Source organism: Podarcis vaucheri, assembly GCF_965113315.1.
Source record: "Podarcis vaucheri genome assembly, chromosome: 2".
NCBI classification, from domain to species: domain Eukaryota; kingdom Metazoa; phylum Chordata; class Lepidosauria; order Squamata; family Lacertidae; genus Podarcis; species Podarcis vaucheri.
Window position 1 is genome coordinate 20739239 of NC_138760.1, and position 19410 is coordinate 20758648.

The 19410-nt window shown below is 43.7% G+C and overlaps 1 protein-coding gene across 7 annotated transcripts in view; it reads left to right on the plus strand.

Moving 5' to 3' along the window:
- LOC309526623 (uncharacterized protein) overlaps positions 1-19410 on the plus strand; it is a 146225-nt gene that overhangs the window by 76129 nt on the left and 50686 nt on the right. For all 7 annotated transcript variants that reach the window (XR_014216765.1, XR_014216766.1, XR_014216767.1 and 4 more), the window contains 2 exons: positions 85-153; positions 3663-3735. Coding sequence is in view for 1 of the 7 variants with exons in the window: in XM_082212931.1 (XP_082069057.1) it covers positions 85-153; positions 3663-3691 (98 nt within the window). In the remaining 6 variants the exon portion in view is untranslated. The remainder of the gene's footprint in view (positions 1-84; positions 154-3662; positions 3736-19410) is intronic.

Genomic DNA, 19410 nt, shown 5'->3' on the forward strand with positions numbered 1-19410 from the left:
TGCATACTACATGCATATATTAGGGTAAATCCACACTAACCTGCCTATGAATTTTCATTCATAAGGACTTTTTTTTTTTTAAAGGGAAAGTGATGTGGAACTCTGAAGACTGGAAAAATGAAAAAGAGAAAGAAGCCAAAATTGACACATTTGGTAATTCCTACTGAAGACATCCTCTGCTCATTAAGCAGAATCTTTGGTATAAAATATGTATAACAAATGGTTTTTGGATCTAGTTCTTTAAAATATTCCTCAGTGGTTTTCTGCTATTAGATCCAGCTGCTTTTAAGTGGAAGTCTGTCTCTGTGACTTGAAAAGTAGCTTCTTTTGCAAGTTTTGCAGATTTAACCTGCTGGGAATTTCTGAGAGCCAGTGTGGTGTAGTGGTTAAGAGCGGTAGTCACATAATCTGGGAAACTGGGTTCGTGTCTCCACTCCTCCACATGCAGCTGCTGGGTGACCTTGGGCCAGTCACACTTCTGTGAAGTCTCTCAGCCCCACTCACCTCACAGAGTGTTGTTGTGGGGGAGGAAGGGAAAGGAGAATGTTAGCCGCTTTGAGACTCCTGAAGGGGAGTGAAAGGCGGGATATCAAATCCAAACTCTTCTTCTTCTTCTACACACAGGATAATTTGGAGATAATTTCCTGTGATTTGGGCATCACATTTTTTATTCTTTATGGTGCAGATGCATATCATGTAGTTTTTTTAAAAAGTCATCAGATTATGTAAATGTTAAGTTTTATTTGTTTTTATTTTCCCTTGGAAATGTACAGTGGCAGTTTGGGCTGACAGTCACATTTACTGCTCTAAATTGTCATAGCAGGTTGACTCCACAATAAAGTTTTGTTTGACTAATACACATAGCAAGCACCTCAGAGAGAAGCTCCCCATGTGCCTGGGCAACTGGAACACAAACATATGTGGGACACTAACAGTCCTTTTTTTCTAAAAAAAATATGTTTAGGGGTACTCTCATTTTCCTACTCATATTGAAATACTGCCCCTCAATGAGGCTAAACTTAGATTCACAAAATGTTTAGGGGTATGCGTACCCCTGCGTCCCCCCAGAAAAAAATCACTGGACACTAATAATTTCAAAGAACACAGTTTAGAACCAAACCCAGAGCACGCTCTGGTGTGCTCCAACTATCTTTTCTGAATTTTATTCTGTTTCTCTATTTCTTGAGACACATTGCCATCTAGTGGCAATCACTGGGGTTTTTTTCACAATAGTGAGCGAGAGTAGGCAAGTATTTGAATTTCCATGGCAAAACTAACCACTTCTCCATCACTATGAGGGGTCCCTGCTGTCACAATTTATAGTGTGGGCTGATGCTACAATCATCATACGTTACAAAGAAGTAAGCCCCACTGAATTCTATAGGGATTGCTGCCTTATAAGGTTGTACACAGGATTGCAGCTTGAATTGCTTAGTCTTAAGGTGCCACGCAAGATTGTTAACAAAGGCCCCATGAATTTCCGGAGCTTTGGGAAAAGATTTTTTCTTCCCACAGCTTCCCTTCTGTGTCTTGTTTGCAGAATGTGGAATAAGGTGAAGGAATCTATCTCCAATTCTGATGGGAGGTGTGAACTGCAGGATAAAATTGGTCAGCAAGGAAATTATTTGTTTGTATTATTATTATTATTATTATTATTATTATTATTATTATTATTATTATTATTATTATTATTAATTCATATATATTATTATTAAAATTATTTCTAGCTTGCTCTTCACTGAATATTTTCAATCTCAGAGCAGGGAAGGTAAAGGTAAAGGTACCCCTGACCGTTAGGTCCAGTCACAGACGACTCTGGGGTTGCGCGTTCATCTCGCTTTATAGGCCGAGGTAGCCGGCGTTTGTCCGCAGACAGCTTCCGCGTCATGTGGCCAGCATGACTAAGCCGTTTCTGGTGAAACCAGAGCAGCGCACGGAAATGCCGTTTACCTTCCTGCTGGAACGGTACCTATTTATCTACTTGCATTTTGACGTGCTTTCGAACTGCTAGGTGGGCAGGAGCTGGGACTGAACAACGGGAGCTCATCCCGTCGCAGGGATTCGAACCGCCGACCTTCTGATTTGCAAGCCCTAGGCTCTGTGGTTTAGACCACAGCGCCACCCGCGTCTCCACAGCAGGGAACAAAATAATAAAAATAAGCAGAGGGAAAAAGAAAAGTATAAAACAGTGACAAAATCATATAAACAGGTCCAGGAAACAACGAAATGACAACCCTGTCATAAAGTAAACAAGTAAATCTAGAATGTAAAAAAATAAAATAAAAAATCAAGATTTTCCCATTTAAGGAAACACTTAGGTAGAAACCAACGTAAGACATTTACACAGATGAAACCATCAATGGCCTTAGCAACCGTTCCCACCCTGGTTTTCCCTTAAGGCAGCCCACTCACTTGATGTCAGGGACTGGCGGCTGTGATAAGTGTGTGCCGGAGGCAAGGGGGCTGGAGACTGACTTGAGAGCAGAACCAGCGATTTGTGGGCTTCAGTGCCACCCCAGAGGCAGGAGCCAGGGCAAGAGGAGAGGTCAGAGCTGTCAGGGATGGGGGCACAGGACATGTCAGAGAAGCTGGAAGAGACTGATCAGGTCAGAGGAGGGTTGGGAGAAGCTAATGGGGGGTGGGGGAGCTCCCAAGGCAACCTGCCATTGACTTTCAATTCTGCTCTACAGCGCCGTCTGGTGTCACATTTTTATAGCACATTTTTAACGTTATAAATTGACCTGTGCAGCTGAGTCTTGGGTTGCCCCAGCCATAATGAAACATTAAACATTAAAAATAACTTCTCTGTACAGGGCTGCCTTCAGATGTCTTCTAAAGGTTGTATAGTTACATACCTTGTTGGCTTGTGAGTTGCTCAACTCCATACCCTCCAACATTTATCTGATGAAAATAGGGACGTCCTAAGGAAAAGCAGGACATTCCAGGATCAAATAAGAAACCGGGATGGCTTCTGTAAATCCGGGGCTGTCCCTGGAAAAATAGGGACGCTTGGAGGCTCTGTTTCCTGTGTTGTTTCCTCTACTGGATTTGAAGCACCTGAAGAGGGAGGGGAAAACCATCATTTTTTTCTGCAGGGGTCACCATGGTTGTTTCTGCTGGACACAAATACAGGTGATTTCAAAAGGAACATAAGAAGCTGCCTGATACCTGATCAGACCATTGTTCCAACTAGCTCAGCCTCAGCATGGACTGGCAATGTTTCTCTGTGGTATCAGTCAGGGAGACTTTCCCAGTCCTACCAGGAGATACCAAGAATTGAACTTGAGGCATTCTTCCTGCAAAGCAGAACCAGGACCATACAGCAAAAGGCTTTGCAGATGGGAAGGAAGCACTGTCAACAAGAAGGCTCAAGTCAAATAGCAACGATCGCCATTTGACAGGCATGTGAGAGAAGAGAGCCAGAAATTACAAATCTGGCACAAGCCATAAAAATATATAATAATGATGTCAATACGTAGAAACTGGAAAGACCGTAGATGGAAGCTCATTAGCCTCCCTCAATCCATCAGGTTAATGAAGAACATGGTCCATAAAATATGCACTTGCCTGCTGCTATAAAACACAACCCTCCGATGTTTCCAGCTAATAGAATTATTTTTCACAATGCAAATTAATTGCTGTAATTCTTCATCTGTCTCTAGAAACAGGCCAACGAGTTGTTATGGATTAGTAAACAAACCCGTCCGAGTTCAGTCCTTTTGAAAGCATCCCTCGGTAAGTCCACCTCTCTCCTTTCCACTGACAGCTATCAATCTTGGTGGGGTTCTTGACTCAACTCTGGCAAGGAGTATTCCTGTGGAAACTGCACATGACGTCTTTGTAGGAGTGCAAATATCCAGAGTGTGGGGTCAGGTGGGATTACTATGAGGAATTATAAAATATGCATCAAGCCATTGTGTCCACGATGAATGTGTTGTGTTGACTGGGTTTGAGACATTGTCAGTAATTTCTTGTCAAATCCCACAACCCTCTGCATCCCTGGCCATTTCTTCTACTGTCCATTTCTCTTGCTTGACAAGTCACGTACTGCAGGCAGGCATGCTGGGTCATCAAAGACAATGGGCAGTTTCTTTGATGTAGCTTTTCTGATATGTTAATCTTAGGATGTTAATCTTAGGGCCAGGAAACAGGTCTCACATAAAGGTGATAATGATCGCTGTCCTCCTAGCCATCCTTCTTATCACTATTGATTGCTTATGACCTCTGGGGTTGCTGAATGCACTCTTTTGTAGTTTTCATTCATTTACTCCAAAAGTATGCATGCTTAACTAGTGTTTGTAGTTTAACTTTGTTCCCACGTGGGGTTTGTTGAAATGCTCAGAAGAAATCTGATTGGTTCTTAGAACACTCTGTAAAAAGTTCTTTTGTGAATAAAACGACCTGGGCTGAGGGGTGGAGGGATGCAGAGATTATTATATGCACCCTTCCCAGAGTCTTGCTGGTTCAAGCCTCTGTGTGCATTCTTATTAATCAGAGTTCAATCCTTCCTTTACTTTGGGAACGCCTCACGTCTTATTCAGAGCCACCCCTCTGGCTCATGAGAAAATATGCTGTCTGTAAATTTCTGAGAGAGTGACTTGCTCTGTGGCTGCATCCACACCATACATATAGCATCCCAGGAACTTTAGCTTACCCTGTAGCAAGGTTTTTGGTGGGGGTAATTAGAATTAGATCTATTATTTGATTATTGATGTAACCCCCCCAAAATGTATTTTCTATAGTTATGTTTCCACCTCTATCTTCAGTACATTTTATTTTATTTTATTGCTATGGCTAGTGGCTGATGCAAATAAAGATTCTTCTTCTCTAGCTTACCCCCAAAGCTACAATTCCTGGCACCCTTGATAAACTACACTTCCCAGGTGTATTTTTTTTTTTTTGGGGGGGGGGGGAGTCCTGTACTTTAAATATGCTTTAAGTGTACGGCATGTACACAATTCCTTCTTGTCAGCAGAGATCTTCCAGGAAGACCCACCTGAATGTCGTGCCACTGGGAACTGTACGCTTGGTGATACAGTGGATTCCTAGATCGGGAAAGACCTCCTGCCTAAATTTCAGCGGACATCCACACTGCTGGCCTTCAGCTGAAAAAACATAAAATCTGGCTGTTTTGTTCAGGCCTTTTTTTTTTTTTAATACTTTTCAGGTTTATACACTTCACTAATGTTACCATCATTTTAACATTTCAAAACTTGACTTCCTTCCCCCCTCTTTCGGCATTTCCTTAAATTTAAACCTTCTGCATATTCAAATTAACTTAATTTCCTCATTTATTCTTCTTTAAATATACACTCTTATCAAACTGCAGGTTATTACAATAATCCTGCCAATGTTCTTATCTGTTTACAATTCATCTGTAAATATTCATGAACCATTTCCATTCTTTTATTTAAAAAAATTGTCATCTTGATTTCTTATTCTTTTGGTAAGTTTCGCCATTTCTGCATATTCCATAAGTTTTTGTATTCATTCTTCCTTTGCTGGGACTTCTGCTTCTTCCCATTGTTTTGTTCAGGCCTTTGGGCAGCCATCATTTGATGCTACGACTAAATATGCTTTTTATTCCTGAAGGATACGTGTTTTAAACTGAGGACTTTGTTCTTTTATTCATGACTCCCCCGGGGATCCAAGGCCGCAGGGCGAGGTATAAATAGCTTAAGCAAAACAAAAGAAAGCAGGAAAGCAAGCAGATCTCCTCAGGAAACTGAATTCTGGGCCACAGGTACTGTCAGGGCAGGGCTCTGAAGGCAGAAGGCCAGGCCCCTACACAGTGCCGGATTTCCATATAAGCTAAACAAGCTATAGTTTTTATTTATTTATTATTTAAAGGGGGGACGGACCCTGGATGTACGTTTCCAAAATATAAGATAAAAAATAAAACAAAACCTACACACAGCAACAGTGTTGTGTAGGCTCCTATGATGTAAGTAATGGGCCCCACCTGCTAGCCTGCTCCCTAAAATATCACTGGTTTGCTCATTTCTATATATAGGGTGCCTACATTCTGCATGTACTTTGCATTCTGCATGGACTTTTCAACAATTTGTTGTTGTTGTTGTTTAGTTGTGTCCGACTCTTCGTGACCCCCTGGACCAGAGCATGCCAGGCCCTCCTGTCTTCCACTGCCTCCCGCAGTTTGGTCAAACTCATGCTGGTAGCTTCAAGAACACTGTCCAACCATCTCGTCCTCTGTCTCCCCCTTCTCCTTGTGCTCTCCATCTTTCCCAACATCAGGGTCTTTTCCAGGGAGTCTTCTCTTCTCATGAGGTGGCCAAAGTATTGGAGCCTCAGCTTCAGGATCTGTCCTTTCAGTGAGCACTCAGGGCTAATTTCCTTAAGAATGGAGAGGTTTGATCTTCTTGCAGTCCATGGGACTCTCAAGAGTCTCCTCCAGCACCATAATTCAAAAGCATCAATTCTTCGGCAATCAGCCTTCTTGATGGTCCAGCTCTCACTTCCATACATCACTACTGGGAAAACCATAGCTTTAGCTATACGGACCTTTGTCGGCAATTACTTTAACAAAATACATACCGTATTTGGTTATGTGCAAATGGCTTTAGATACCTATTAGGTCCATAAATTACCATATAGCATATGTTCAACAAAAAAACAACCCAGCGACTGTTGTTGACAAAGGACAGCTGGACATACATAAAGGGCCCCATTGCCTTCAGTAGCTTAGGGCCTCATCAAACCTAAATCTGGCCCTGGTCCTACTTGGCAGAATGAGGAGGCCCTCAAAATGTGTTAGGACATGCATGCCACATTTTGAAATAAAGAGAAGAAATGGACAACACCACCTCTAAAAAGTCTGTCCCCGTCCCCCTCCGCCAGCTGACTCTTAAGGTCTTGCCACCTGTCCTGTATAACACAGGACAACGTCCTGTTTTGATACAGTTTTGACTTGTAATGATCTCTCCCAGCTATTGACAAGAAGGAGAGGAGAAGCAGAGGATTTCTTGCTCGAGAAGAAAGGAGGTCTTCAGTCCTTGTGAGGATAAAAAAAGCCGAACTGGACACCAGGACTATGTTCACCAGGCATCTGATGTTGGGATAAAGGAGTCAGGCATATGTGAGTTCTCTGGTGCTTTGTGTACGTTTGCAGGATTAGGTACTTTGGTCTATACAGTATACAGTTATAATCCCAAGCGGAGCCATTCTGGTTGTCTGAATCTGAATTCAGAATAGGAAGAGGCTATTCTGCGAAACCTGTAACCCTCCTGGTGTTGCTGGAGAACAGCTGCCATCACAGCAAGCCAACATGGTCCCTGGTGTGTGTTATTATTTGTTAAGTTGTGGGTGAACATATCAGATGACACAGCGATTCTCCAAACAGCTCTTGTATATTCACAGGTCAGAACTGAACTGAACTGAAGGGTTCAGCCAGCCTGCTTATATAGAGCTCCAGTACAACGTAACTGTAACAACTTTCTGTAACTATCCAATCACTGAACATCACTTTCGATCCCTTATTTGCATATGTGGACCTGAACTATCTACAGTATCCCCCTGCTGGCCCAGGGTGAGAACTTCAGTACATAACATTATTATTATTATTAGAATTTATATACCATCCTATACCTGGAGGTCTCAGGGTGGTTCACAGATGGGAGGGTTGCCAAGAGGAAGGTACTGATATACAGTGCCCACAGCCAGAACTGTCTTTCAAAACATAAGGAAGTTTCTAGCTCTCCTTGAAAGAGAGGTAAGAAGCAAAATGTTCTGGTATCATCTAAGCAACTTCTGTGAGTTGAACTAACCTGGCTGCTTCCACCTGTCAGTGTTTTGAGCAGGGAGTCAGAGCTGTGATTGACAAGTGAGTTGTTTAGAAATCAGAATATAGGAATCCCTGGGCTCCTAAAGAGCTGCTGTTTCCCCCTCCTATTTAGCGAACATTTCTTTCCTGCTTCTGTCTCACTTTTCTAGTCCAGGGAGTCCCTGTGGATTCACCTTCCCTTTCCCCCTAGCAACCAGGATGCATCTTTCTGGTGGTGGGTTTGTCAGAGATCAGGTACTCCCTAGAAGTTATTTTCTGCAAATGCTACTACACAATAAGTGCAGGTGGAACTTAATGAATCCTCAGTCTCCCAAATGGCAAATGCAAACGGTGAAAACTTTGCAAAGTGGCTTAGGCAGGTCTCCTGCAAGAGCTAAAGATCAGGCACATGCAAAAAATTCACTGCATAGTTAACTTAACGTACAATGGTATACAGCACATGTCTGCCTCATTTGTGTTTAATGAGGCTTATTCCCAGGTAGGAGGGTACAGGATTTTGTATAGGGCTGGCTTTGTGGGGAAAGCAGGGTTCTTCTGCCACAACTGGGTATTCCAAGGAGAAATTCAACAGGTTCAGTCTTTTCTAGTATGGAAACAGAATCACAGGGAATGCTTTATCCTTCTCATTCTATCTGTCAGACATTTTATTATGTTTGTGGCCACTGATTAATTTTGTGGACCCTCCAAACTTCCTGCAATAGAGGACACACATTTGCATACGGCGTAAAATATATGCGAAGCTTATGCAAATCTGTCTTCTCCTTTGCGGGTGGATTTGGAGGGCCCAATCCACAGGCAGAGCCCAGGCACCAGAAAATTCCTGGCCACAGGTTGTCCATCTCTGCAGCGCTCCTGAAAGCCATTCAAACCTATTTAGAAATACTGGCTTAACAGTCTTAGGCCTTTCATCAGTTCAGCATTTTTGCAAGTCGGCAACAATTGCTGTGCAAATGACGTGTGAAACATTGTCGAAAATGGAGAGCACATTAGGATGGGGGCTCAATATTAATCTCACAGACAGTGTGTGTAATAGCAAAGGATTTGAACTGTAAACTGAGCTGGGAGCTGAGGCAGATGATTCTATTTAAAGGCTTTAGTTTTCCTTGTTTCTCCTTTCTTCCTCATTTGCAGTGACATTTCTAATTGCACTATTTGCTCTCAACTTGTCTGATGTATCTTATTATATGCTTTAATGATTTTTATACCCCAAATTGTTAACTCCCGTAGAATAATATCGGCAATATTTTACTCCCGAGAACATTACCCATGGCTGCTTAGTCGCGAGTGGAAATCTTGCATTTAAAAAAGATTAATTCACTTGGGGACATTAACGGCATCTGCCTTTAGAATAATTCAAGTCATGTAATGCTATAAGTATAGTTTTTGTGATGAGTAGGGATGAGAATCACAGAATCATAGAATTGCAGAGTCATCTAGTCCAACCCTCCACAAAGCAGGAATCTCAACTGAAGCATCTGTGACTTCTGCTTAAAAACCTCCAGTAGAGTCCAAAGGATCTTGCTGGATGCCTGAGGATGCCCAGTGAAGATGATTCCAGAGCTGGGTGGGAGGCTGTTCATGCAATGATCCTGTGGATAGCTCAGTTGGTAGAGCATGAAACTCTTAATCTCAGGGTTGTGGGTTTGAGCCCCATGTTGGGCAGAAATTTCCTGCATTGCAGGGGGTCGGACCCCCGTGGTCTCTTCCAACTCTACAATTCTATGATTCTATGCAACTCCTGTGCAATGTCTAGCTCAGCCCTCATGTCTTTCCACAGCCTGCCGCCAGACAGCCTTTTAGCTGGATTTCCCAAGGAATTGAAATTGGGACCCTTCAAGGGATGTGGGTGATGCTGTGGTCTAAACCACTGAGCCTCTTGGGCTTGCCGATCAGAAGGTTGGTGGTTTGAATCCCTGCAACGGGGTGAGCTCCTGTTGCTCTGTCCCAGCTCCTGCCAACCTAGCAGTTCGGAATCATGCCAGTGCAAGTAGATAAATAGGTACTGCTGCGGCAGGAAGGTAAACAGCATTTCCATGCGCTCTGGCTTCCATCACGGTGTTCCATTGCACCAGAAGCGGTTTAGTCATGCTGGCCACATGACCCAGAAAGCTAACGGTAAAATCTCTGTTTTGTGCGCATGTGACAACAAATCGATAGAATCCCTTTATCATATCTTGTTTAATTGCCCCTTATACAATGTTCCCCGATCAAGGATCCTGAGTTCAATCATTCTGGAAATTGCTGCTAAACCACCTGAATTACATCTAGCTTATCTACTCCAGGACATTGACTCTTATAGAACTTTACAGGTTGCTAGATTCCTGATCTCAGTTCTGTCATACAAAAGACTTCATGGAATGCTGCATGACTATTAAAAATTCAGTAAACTCTATGCACCATCTTTATCTTCAAGGCCAGAACACGGTACATCTAGAGATTATGCGTTGAAATATTTTAGTTGATATTTTAGATTGTAAAATGCTATTGATTTTATCTATTGATTTTTATCTATTGATTTGTTTTACCTTGTGGGCTTATAGCCGAATAAAGTATTATCTCTGTCTGCGGGCAGACGCTGGCTCCCTTGGCCTGAAAGCAAGATGAGCACCGCAACCTCATAGTCGCCTTTGACTGCACTTAACCGTCCAGGGGTCCTTTACCTTTTTACATACCTCATACCCCAAGAGCGGTATAGCAAATCTCCTGTGTTCTCTGCCCGTTAAACTTGGAGTGGATTGGAAGGAGGCTTGTTTGCCCTGTTCAAGAGGCATCTGAGTGCTCTGCAAACAACTCATCAGGCTGCCTTGTTCATTTCAGTGAAAGGAGCTAATCTGTGTGCCCGTGGATTTGAACAACAGGATGTTCTCCCTCCGTGTGTTTGTGTGTGTGAAAGAGAAAGAGAGAGAATCACAGCTTTGAACCACATCCACACCATATACAGTAGTACAGTCATTTTGTTGTTGTTTAGTCATTTAGTCGTGTCCGACTCTTCGTGACCCCATGGACCAGAGCACGCCAGGCACTCCTGCCTTCCACTCCCTCCCGCAGTTTGGTCAAACCCACGTTCGTAGCTTCAAGAACACTGTCCAACCATCTCGTCCTCTGTCATCCCCTTCTTCTTGTGCCCTCCATCTTTCCCAACATCAGGGTCTTTTCCAGGGAGTCTTCTCTTCTCATGAGGTGGCCAAAGTATTGGAGCCTCAGCTGGTTAAAGTCGCTTCAGGTTGAGCATTTTGAAGTTACGCTCCGTGGCGACCCAGAAGTAACGGAACGTGCTACTTCCGGGTTTTGCCGCTCGCGCATGCGCAGACGCTCAAAATGACGCCACGCGCATGGGCAGAAGCGGCAAATTGTGACCTGCAGATGCGGGTTGCGTTCTGCTCTGGATGCAAACAGGGCTCCGGAATGGATCCCGTTCGCATCCAGAGGTACCACTGTACCTCTACTTACGGACACGATCTGTTCCGGGGTGCTGTTTGCACCCCAAAAAGTCCATAAGTAAAGCGCCGCTTCTGCGTATGCGCGTGACACAATAGAGCACTCCTGCGCATGTGTGAAGTGCGCAGAATACTTCTGCACGTGTGGCGAAACGTGGAAGTATACACTTCCAGGTTTGCCACGTTCACAACCCGAAAATCCACAACATGAACCTAACGCAACTAGAGGTATGACTGTATAACATATATAATATAGCATGTGGCTTCCCCCCCCCAAAGAATCCTGGGAGCTGTAGTTCACTAAGGATGCTGGGAATTGTAGCATTTGAGGGGTGAGCTCAGTGCTTTTTTTCTGGGGGGGGGACGCATACCCCTAAACATTTTGTGAATCCCAATTTGAACTATAAAATCACTATGGTGATTTTCTTGAGTGAAAATGAGAGCACCCCTAAATATTTTTTTTAGAAAAAAAGCACTGGGTGAACTACATTTCCTAGGATTCTTTTGGGGGTTGAAGTGTTTTCTAATGTGGGTTAAACATATGTGGGCCTATATCTTTATTTCTCAAGCGACTGCAGGCTTCCAGTGACTGCCCAGCACCCAAAGCCTGCATATTGTGGGGTCATTTGACAGAGAAGCATTGTTCAATTGTCAATGCCATTGACAGTTTGTAATCTGTGCAGTCCCCTAAAGGGAGGCTTTTCTGTTATCTTGTTGAAACCATGCCTAGTACTTTCTCTGGTTTATTGTTTTGCCGTTGCCTATAGATATGCCAGTTTCCTTTCTAGCTCAGTTGCCAAATGACTATGCCACAATTGGTGAATGTCTATTCTGAAAACGTAAAAGGAATTGGAACAAGAAAAATTGAGTAGCATATTATTGTCTACATCATCGTTTTCACAGCCTCTGAACTCTTGTTTGTGCTTTTATTGTCCCTTTATGTGCCTATCTTCAAGGACGTATCATTGATCTTTTGAAGAGGGGGAACCCCATTTGGAATTCTGCTATCATCCTTTTATTGTGCTTTCAGGTACCAACTAGGGATCTTCAATGGTCCTTGTTCCCTGAGCACTGGGAAGGGGCGATTTGATTCAGTTTGCATTTAAAGGCAACTCACCAAATTTCCCCTTTCCGAAACAATATGCGAACCAAAGCACAGCCAGCCTGTAAAAATTGCACTTCCCTGTATTCTGCAATGCAAGGTATGCAGCCATGCAATCTCCAGCCATGCAAGGTATGCAGAAATGTACATATTAGGGTAAAGTGTGCAGAACAATACATATATTAATAAAGTAACACAAAAATGTATTAATTCAAAAATGCATTACAATTTCTTTGCAAATTTTGTTTATTAGGCAAAAATTTCATACAAAAATGTGTCTATTAGGAGAAATTTGCAGTAAGATGCCGACAGATTTCCATCAGGACGTATTTATTTATATTTTAAATAAACTGATGCGAAAAAGTAGAGAACTGATCATAAGAGTGGTGAGAGCCAGTGTGGTGTAGTGGTTAAGAGTGGTAGACTCGTAATCTGGGGAACCGGGTTCGCGTCTCCGCTCCTCCACATGCAGCTGCTGGGTGACCTTGGGCCAGTCACACTTCTCTGAAGTCTCTCAGCCCCACTCACCTCACAGAGTGTTTGTTGTGGGGGAGGAAGGGAAAGGAGAATGTTAGCTGCTTGGAGACTTCTTCCGGTAGTGATTAAGCAGGATATAAAATCCAAATTCTTCTTCTGGGAAAATACGAGAAACTGAGATGGACAAAAACTAAGATAGATATACCTCTCCTTACTGGGAAGCCGAAGGCAATTTTTTATGGCAGGCTTCACCAACCTGCTGCTCTCCAAATGCTATGGGCTACAACTCCAGCCAACATACCTGTACTGCCTGAGGGCTGATGGGAGTTGTAGTTCAAAACTTGGCACTTGTGGCACATTGCTTTGCATGGGACAGGCCTCCCAATAGGCATTCTTACCCACAGGTTAATAGCTTTTAGCGCATAAGTAGAGCTGGATCGAGGTCTCTTGTGTAATCTAGGTCCACCTACCCCACAGAAGGCTACCTCAATCCATCCAGGGGAATTCAAGAGACAAAAATGGAGCCTTTTGGTAAATATGCTTCGTTGTTCCAGTCCTGTCTTTTGAACGGTAAATACATAAAAGATAATAAAGGGAAGAGGGGAAGATGCTGCTGCTGTAATTAAGTCTGGCAGAGTCTGGCTAAAATCACAAAGGGAATTCTAACTCTTCTGGATACAGAACTTGTTTTATTCACACTTCCTAGCTTTTATGGGGGGGAGGCACTACAGTGGTACCTCGGGTTACATACGCTTCAGGTTACAGACTCCGCTAACCCAGAAATAGTGCTTCAGGTTAAGAACTTTGCTTCAGGATGAGAACAGAAATCGTGCTCCGGCGGCGTGGCGGCAGCGGGAGGCCCCATTAGCTAAAGTGGTGCTTCAGGTTAAGAACAGTTTCAGGTTAAGAGCAGACCTCTGGAACGAATTAAGTACTTAACCCAAGGTACCACTGTATGAAGATTAAATCAGCACCATAGAGTTTGGCTATCTCTCTCCCTCACCTTTTTTTTAAAAAGCAACCAGTGCTTTTTTCCCTCTAAGAAATGTTTAGGGGTACTCTCATTTTCCTACTCATATTGAAATACTGCTCCTCAATGAGGCCAAACTTATATTCACAAAATGTTTAGAGGTATGTACACCCCTGCACACCCCCAGGAAAAAATACTGAAAGCAACAATAACAAAACTAGGAACGTTTCCAGGCTTTGCACTCTATGTTTTGCGGTTGCCAAAATTAAGAAGATGGCTGTTCAGCTCTGACACTGAGGTCCAGCTCCGATGGCCTTCTGGCGGTTCCCTCACTGTGAGAACTGAAGCTACAGTGAACCAGGCAGAGGACTTTCTCAGTAGTGGTGCCCACCCTGGTGGAAGGCCCCCCTCTCATCAGATATCAAGGAAATAAACAACTATCCAACTTTTATAAGACATCTGAAGGCAGCCCTGTTTAGGGAAGTTTTTAATGTTTGAAGTTTTATTCTGTGTTTAGTGTTCTGCTGGGAGCTGCCCAGAGTGGTGGGGGAAACCCAGCCAGATGGGCGGGGCATAAATAATAAATTAGTATTATTATTATTGTTGTTGTTGTTGTTGTTATCTTGTTTTATGATAGAGATGTGCTAGCAAAACAAGAAGTCTGTGAGCAGGGATGAAATGATTCCATGGGCAGGATGGACAAAATTGTGCATGCTTTAACACTTTTGATATCCACAGCAGAAAAACAAAGCCTAACGTAGCTTCAAGACTAGCAATGAGTTATCATCTGAAGGACTATGATCCTGCAACATAGCATGCCGAGGCAGATATTTTTTGCTGAAAAGGCATCTCTTTCCATTTAGGTGTGGTTGCTGGTCAAGGATCATGTTTGACCTTTCAACCCAGGGCAAGTGGAACAAAGGGGGGTCCAGCCTGCTCCATTCCATCTCCCTCCTCCAAAAGTTCCATCCCCAGCTCCCCACCCCAATAGCTGCTCAACGCTGCATGGCCATGCTCCATCAATGGCATTGTGTCAGGCTTCAGGGAATATGATCCCTCCCAAAAAGCAGCCAAAAAGCAGAGAAACAATTAAAGGTTTTTACCACATAATTTTAAGGGGACGTAGGTGGCGCTGTGGGTTAAACCACAGAGCCTAGGACTTGCCAATCATAAGGTTGGCGGTTTGAATCCCCGTGACGGGGTGAGCTTCCGTTGCTTGGTCCTTGCTCCTGCCAACCTAGCAATTCGAAAGCACATCAAAGTGCAAGTAGTTAAATAGGTACCGCTCCGGCGGGAAGGTAAACACCATTTCCATGCTCTGCTCTGGTTTGCCAGAAGCGGCTTAGTCATGCTGTCCACATGACCCAGAAGCTGTATGCCGGCTCCCTTGGCCAATAAAGCTAGATGAGCACTGGACCTAATGGTTAGGGGTCCCTTTACCTTTACCACATAATTTATTAATATTCACAGGACGAGACAAGGAATGCAGTTTTCCCTGGAGATTGGCGTTGCTCCAAGTAATGTCCCACCCCCCTACACCTCTCCTATTCTATGTCACCTCACCCCTGTGTCGGCTAATCTGAGCTTTCTGCCTCTGAGCTTTCTGTTCTACTACCCTCAATGCCCGCCTAGTTCTAGGAGAAGAGGGGTCAGGAATGCTTTCCAAAGACACTGAGTCTGTCAGCTGTCTCTCTCCTGGTGCTTCTTCTTCTTCCTGCAGTTCCTCTCCCATTATTCCCCAGCTTCTTCCCTCTACAGCCGCTGAACTATGGCCTTCTGCAAACCACTGTTCTAAATCTATACTATCCTCCTGTTCTCAGGAAGGTTCAGGAAGGGGGGCTGGTCTCCACCATTCTTCCCCAGTCCAATCCCTGACACATAGTGTTTGTGAGAGAGATAGTGATTGGCCCAAGATCACTCAGTGAGCTTCATGGCTGAGGGGGAATTTGAACCCGGATCTCCCAGGTCCTAGTTTGACACCCTAACCACTATCCTGACCACAGAGCGTATTTATTTATTACTAGGTTTATACGGCAGTCCATCAACACATGTTCCCTGCTTGGCTTACAGGGCAAGGAATAAAAGACAGCATAAAAATCCCAGGGAATATTAAAAGCAACAGCAACAAAAATAAAGTGCCTTTCTAATCCACGCCATTTTAGCCGCAAATTAGTTTCGTTTTCTTGACTGATTTTGAAATTTGTGCCAAAATATTTATTTCACTGCACTCAAACAAATACTAAAATACGATCTCAACAAAACTTTAAAATGTGCATTTCTTTTATTTAAAAATAATATTTTTAATAAGCATGCCTCTTAAGTGGATGCTTGGGTGCAACTCCCCCACCCCGCCAAGAGCTCACATAGTGATGTTATGCCTGCTAGTTGTGAGTGGAGAGCCATGGGTACCACACAGTCTGGAGGTAGTCCCTCCACACAGTCTGGAGGTAGTCCCTATGTTTCTTTTCTAGTAGTTCATATTGCTTAGCAGCTATTCTGTGATATCACAGCATCTCAGCCAATGACTGTCGTGGCTTCGCCGACTGGCAGGAGGCTTTGCCCACCTGGCACGCATTACATTATATTGTCCAATCTCATGTGCATGTGGCCACCCAGAAAATATATGAAATCAAAGGGATAAAAATATCCGGTGGCACCAGACACATCAAATTAAAGCAGTGGGGGGTGGGCAGGGGGTGGGAGGGAGAGATCAGAGCTCATCTTTGCATTGCCCCAAGGGGCAGTTCATATGGCTGCTTTTTGTTTATATTTGTTTGTGCCATCCATAAGGCGCACTGCTCAGCTCTCTCATCCCTCGAGAGTCATTTTGCCTTTGGTTGCCCTTGGGGGAGCCGTCTCTCAGCCTCAGCTGCTGGGCTTCTCAGCATGGGCTCTGGCAGCAAAAGCCAGGATTTATCCATCGCATTTCAAAGAACAGTAAAAGTACACCAGTGCCCGGAATAACTAATATACTGCGCGGGGCCTGGGGAATATTTCTGCAGCCACGAGATGGCAGCCGAAGCCCAGAGAGCGCTGACCTGCCGTGCCAGAGTTGCGTGTGCGTCTCTGCAGCAAAAATGCACAACATAAATTAACACTCTGCTCCTTGAACTGCAAAGATGGTCATAAAATATAAAATGGTGTAACAGCTGGAGAAAGGTACTCATGTAGCATGGGATATAAAATATGCATATATTTGCCTAAAAGGTATTCCTTTCTTTACAAAGCGCAGGGACAAAGGACTGTGCGTTGTTTATGTGCATTATGAAGCCTTAACGGGTTTAATAATTTACAAAGGGTAACTTTCCTTGCCATTTATCTTCATCCTTTTAATACAGAAAGGAAGTAAGTGTGTGTGTGTGTGTGTTTGGCGGGGAGGTGGGAGAAGCGCATTACAGTGTTACATATTTTATCATAATTTCTGTGCCCACTATTTCCTGTAACACTGATTTAATAGTTTAGTTGAAATTTTAGCACTTTCACTCAAAGCCACATACTGTAATTGCATCTGATTATGTTTCAGTTCGGGGGGGGGGGGATTAATTGCTGTATCAAAAAACAAAACTATTTGAGAGATTTCTTGGCTGAGTTGTTTTAGAGTTCAGAAATACACTTTCCCACCACAGCCGGTACTTAAGAAGACCTGTCACACAACACTTCTGGGCTGTTGTTGGGATTCTTTTGGGCTGTGATCCCTAAGCACACTCCCTTGGAATGAAGTTCACACCAAATAACTACAGTATGCTAAGCAAGTCAAATAAATCTGCATTTTTGTTTCCCCCCTTAAATCTGTTTCTTTCAGCTAATCACCACGATGGTTGCCATATGTCCCCTTTTTCCAGGGCATGTCCTCTTTTTCATTTGTAGAGTTGTCGTAGCAATCCATATTTAAAAGTAAAGTAAAGGTAAAGGGACCCCTGACCATTAGGTCCAGTAGTGACTGACTCTGGGGTTGTGGCGCTCATCTCACTTTATGGGTCGAGGGAGCCGGCGGACAGCTTCCGGGTCATGTGGCCAGCATGACTAAGCTACTTCTGGCAAACCAGAGCAGCACACGGAAACGCCATTTACCTTCCCGCCGGAGTGGTACCTATTTATCTACTTGCACTTTGACGTGCTTTCGAACTGCTAGGTGGGCAGGAGCAGGGACTGAGCAATGGGAGCTCACCCTGTTGTGGGGATTCGAACCGCCGACCTTCTGATCGGCAAGTCCAAGGCTCTATGGTTTAACCCACAGCGCCACCCGTGTCCCTTATATTTAAAAGTAGAACTCGGCAAATGTGTCCTCTGTTTTTGCTCTTCAAAATATGGCAACCCTATTTGAATTCCTAAACCTTGATCACTAGAAGCAGAAATACAACTCCACCCTGATCTCATTTCTGAGGTTCTGCCAAGTGTTGCCCTTGTTGTCTAACCACCTTAAATGTGCCTTTTGCCCAAGGAAGTGGGCATGGTTGGGATTATAGCCTTAGGGTCCTGGGTTCTGTAAAATGCATATAGCTTTGGCTCTAGCAGACTCTCTCTCTCTCTCTCTCTCTCTCTCTCTCTCTCTCTCTCGTGTGTGTGTGTGTGTGTGTGTGTGTGTGTAGTAGAGTCAGGGCTCTAATCCTGACTGGACTAAGTTCCGGCAGATGTAGACCCATTTCACTATGTTCAGCCTCATTTTTCCCTTTGTCATCTCCTACTGGAAGCGCTTAGCAGAGAAGTTAAAAACCATCATCTGGAGCAGGACTCCGCTACAACAGCCAAGCTCGTTTTATCCCTGACCCATTAAGCTGGGAAGCCCGGCTGCTTCATCTGTCGCTAAACTTGAGCTGCAGCTTTTGTCCCTAGAGAGGGGATGCATCATTTAATTTCTCTTATGGTTCGGAATAACTGGAAATATTTATTGTACAAGTTAATAAGCATACCACTGGCTTGCAAGCAGAGCATCAAGAATGCACAAGCCCTTTCCAGAAATCTTTAGAGGTATTCAGCACTGCACTTTTGGACTACAGTCCTATGCAGGGAGTAAGCTCTGCTGAACTCTGGGGTTTCCAGATAACCCATTTATTGAGAAATCATCCAAAATAGTTTGCAGGGACATTAGGCGACATTGACTACTTGATGAGCAGGCATTCTGATTTGTTTGTTTGTTGGTGGGTATATGTTGATGCATCATAGAATCATAGACTTGGAAGGGTCCCCCAAAGGTCATCCAATCCAACCGCCTGCAATGCAAGTGTTATCACATTTCCAGTGCGTTTCCCCATCACTTTCCTTATAGCACAAAGTCCAATATTTTGGGGAAGCAGGTTTATTGCACAACAGCTCCAAATCAACCTGAGTTTGCTGGTATATGATTGAATACCACCCCCAAACAATGACAGTCCATAAGTGCCCTTACTTCTATGTAACTATGCATATGCTTGAGCTGTGGTATAATTTTAGTTTCAATTACAGTTGTCCACTGATTAAAGATTGTTTAACTGGTTCTGCATTTTACTGATTACTCAGTGAGTAATTAATTTAAATATATGTGCATATTGCCAAAACCTCAATATAGGTGACACAGAAAGCCACAAACTTACAATTTAGCATACAAAAGCTACTACCAATAAGAATGAAAGGTCATTTTTAATAT